Consider the following 3,821-nt stretch of genomic DNA (forward strand, 5'->3'; position numbering starts at 1 on the left):
CAACGCCGCCGCCGCTGCAGCCCAGGTCCCAGCCGGTCCTTCAGCAGCCGCAGCCGCAACCACAGTCTCCTGCCTGGTCCCGGGGTCGCCCCCCCGAGCGGCCTCTCCGGTCTCCTGCCTGGTCCCGGGGTCGCCCACCCGAGCGGCCTCCCCGGACTCGCCCCATGGACTAGGACTTTGTTTTTCGGGTGGTTTTTTTTTATTTCTGTTCTTTTGCCTGTTTGGTCCGGGTTCCCCTTGTCAGTGTTGTGGTCCCTGTGGTTGTCTTGTTTTTGGGGGTTTTGTTTTTTTTTTTTTCTTTGTGCCCTCCTGCCTGGCCCCCTCCTCCCTCCCTGCTTGTTCCTGTTTTGGTTTGTGTTTGCCTGTCTGGGAGCCATTCTTGTGGGGGGGGGGCACCACGCGCCATTTGAAACATGATTAAAATAGATTGTATAAATGTTTTGATCCATGTTCAAACAGTGCATTGACTTTTTTTTATTTTTTTTTTTTATATATACTTACGTTATTTGGATGCAAATGTGCTGCATTTACACTCTGTGCAAGTTGGTTTTCCTGCCCATGTCATTGCTGGCACATCCAGAGTCACACAGCACATGGCAAGCTGTGTGACAAAGAGGTTATTTGTCAACACTATTAATAACTGATATCGGAATTAAGGGTACTTAATTTGTTTGTACACTCTTAACATTGGTTTAACTGTTTTATACTTTTGAGTAGAAAGTATCTTTTCTTCCATGCCTGTGATCCTACAGTTTAAGCACCAATATACTGGTAGGCTAGTGGTTAAGGCGCAGCGCTCTCACCGCTGAGGCCTGGGTTCAAATCTGGGTTGCAGCAAGAAGGGCATCTGGTGTAAAACACGTGCCAAATGTCAAAATGAGCAAGATTAGCTGTGGTGACCCCCAAACGGAAAAAGCAGAAAGTCACTTTCTTTATACTGCAAATGTATATTTTGCAATTGTTTCTTCTATTTAACTGCAGTGTAGAAACAATTCTGTATTTGACTCGAAGGTATTCCAGTCTTACCGTGAATATAATCTTTGACTTCTGTCACTTTTTGTAGAGAGCTGTCGAGTGTACAGTTGAGCTTGTTTTCTCTTCTTGTAAAGCTTTGAAGGTGTCTTTCGCTGCTGCTCCTGTGGACAGTAAGTTTCTCTTGGTGTGTTCAAGTGAGTATCTTTTGACCCTGTGCAGACCCCACAACCTGGAAGTGTATTTTTATACTTACGGGGTGGTTTCTCGAAAATCCCCTACAAGTTACTTTCACTACAGTCAGGGGGGTGGCAAGTGTGACACCAGAGCCCTAAAGTTGATGTGCCCTTATAGGGCTGCAGAGTTATAAGGAGTGCCTGTCACTCACAATGAAAGTTTTCCTGATAGCTGGCTGTTAGGCTCCATGCTAGACAATCTTGGTAGAACAGTGTCAGTGCTTGGACAACTGAGCAGACCCAGCTCTCAGAGGTGGCTGCCCTTACAAGCCAGCTGGGCCAGCCAACGCTCAACCTGAGTAAATACAGTGCAGATGCTGTGTGTCAAACCACATATCTGTTCATTGCCTGGGTGAGGATAGGATTCAGGGATACTTAAAGGTAGTTTATGTCTGGAAAATGGTGTTGCTTATTGTGGGGCTCTGAAGGTTTAAGACGCCATGGCCTTACACCCCCTTCTTTGGGGCCAAATAATGGGTAAACATCATTTAACTTGTACACTGGGCTTCTATATAACTGCCCTCCCGATCTTTGACACATTTAATTGTGTATTATTGACTCCACAGAGTTATTTTATTCAGGCCAAGCTGCTACCAGTTTTGTGTTGTGGCTATTAATGCAAAAATGAATCCAAACAGAATCCCAAATTCTTCTACACTGCCATGACACAGGTAGATAAGGAACCTGAGAGATTTGCCTTTACAGGGAACATGACACATATTATGATTAACAAATGCACTAAACATAACAAACATGCCAGAACCAGGAGAGGAGGGTATGAAACGATGCTGGTTCTCTAACATACAGCAGATTTGCCTTCACTTTCCCTTTATAAAATGTCCAATGCACTAAAAATAAACAGACTCACATAACATGTTTTCCAATGTGGCAGTAAACGTAATCTTGTATAAGATAGACTATAACTTTCTGGTGCTGTGTGATGTGGATAGTAATGACTAGAGGTGACCAGTGGGTGGCAGTATGTTACACTTGCTATGGATTTGTACCTAATCCAATTTTTCCCAGTTGAAGGCAGACCCTACTAGAAGCTGACTGTTATGTAACTGAGAACGGTGGAGAACTGTTGCAATATCTGAAAGTTGATAGGCCTGTTTTCTGCGGCAAAGATCCAGGTTCCCCTCAGTTTAAATAGTTTGACTAAGATGGTGAGTCAGTTCACTTTTAAACGGAACTTAACATAAGTGGCTCTTTCTGTAATTTAAAGCATATAGGCTATGGGTTATATCGTGGAATGGTTAACAACCTAATTGTATTACTGTAAAGTCCATTGGTTTCACTTTCAACCTTGGTCCCGATTTCATAACTTTATAGATTAGGTTATTTAACTGTGATTTTATATTGTCCTTTAACTAATTGTATCATTTATTTCCTGCGCTGGTAAGATCCAGTAGCTTTTTGGTACCCTACGTTATTCTGTTCTTTTAGTAAAAAGGTGGGAAAAGAACTAATAAATAGATGGCCTTTATTAGTGAAGTATAGCTATACATGATTCATCACGCACACGTGTTAGGTGCAGGTAACTTCATTTGAACCCGGTTTCTACGCATAACCTAGTGTTTATGTTTCTTAATATAAAATCCTTAATTATCTTGGTAATGAAAAACTTCATACATGAATATAAAGATTCTAAATCACCCCCTTTCTGGACTTGTTGTCAAATACTTATCATAGACTAAAGCCTTGGAAAAGATGAATAAAATCCATGCTCTAAATCTTAATTAATTATTAATGAATTATAAACTAAACTAACCCCTTGCCATGCCCCTTTTGTTGCAGTTGTCCCCCCTCCTTTTCTGTATTCTGTTCTTTCATCAATTATTTTAGAAAAACATTACCTGTTCAGATAATTCTTTATCTGTATTCTGCTCAGAATTGTAACGGCATTAAGTAGATATTTCCTGTAAGCCACTTTTAAGATTCAGTTGTATAGCAGTCAGTCAGTATTTTCAATTTTAAAAGTTTATGTTGATAGGTTTATCTCACATGACTTTATATTTCTTTCTGTGCATGTCAATCACAACATGTTCACGCCTTTCTATCAGCTATTGGCTGGAGAAGGCGGGACTAAAATATGGTAGGCTGAGCAGGGAAAGGGAGGAGTGAGGAAGCAGCAATTACAATGGTCCATGCAGCATTATTCACTGAAATTTCCAGAACATCGTATTAAACAAAGGACGAGGTTGGTGAATGAAAGTTACTTCATTTGCAACCCCCCTGTAGTTATATCTTCTTTCAACCATTATTACTTTGCAGGCGCCAAACAAAATGATGAAATTCAAGCATATGCAAATGACTCAGTAAAAGAGATCTTATTTCTGAATATATTTAATTACAAATTTGAATGTATTTCATTAAAAATGTAATAGTTACAAAAACAGAAACAAGTCAAATTCTCAGAGTTTATATAATGTTATTAATTGTTGTCTGTGATTTTATATAAGCAGCTGATACAATGTAGACTGAGCCACACTGGCCTACATTAAATACATAAAAACTAACACTATTTAAGAAAGTGGAGTTATGTTTCAATTAAACATTGATTTAAAGAAGCAATGTATCTTACAAAAATAATTAAGAAAGCAGAGAAGAGTT

The 3,821-nt window shown here is 40.0% G+C and overlaps 1 protein-coding gene across 1 annotated transcript in view; it reads right to left on the reverse strand.

Annotated features, from left to right (window-relative positions):
* LOC109962179 (heat shock protein HSP 90-alpha 1-like) overlaps nt 1-166 on the reverse strand; it is an 8,141-nt gene extending 7,975 nt beyond the window's left edge. The window contains exon 1 of the mRNA XM_020603654.1: nt 74-166. Coding sequence (XP_020459310.1) covers nt 74-166 — 93 coding nt within the window. The remainder of the gene's footprint in view (nt 1-73) is intronic.
* Between the last annotated feature and the right edge of the window lie 3,655 nt (nt 167-3,821).

Source organism: Monopterus albus, unplaced genomic scaffold (genome assembly GCF_001952655.1).
Source record: "Monopterus albus unplaced genomic scaffold, M_albus_1.0 scaffold62.1, whole genome shotgun sequence".
Taxonomy (NCBI): domain Eukaryota; kingdom Metazoa; phylum Chordata; class Actinopteri; order Synbranchiformes; family Synbranchidae; genus Monopterus; species Monopterus albus.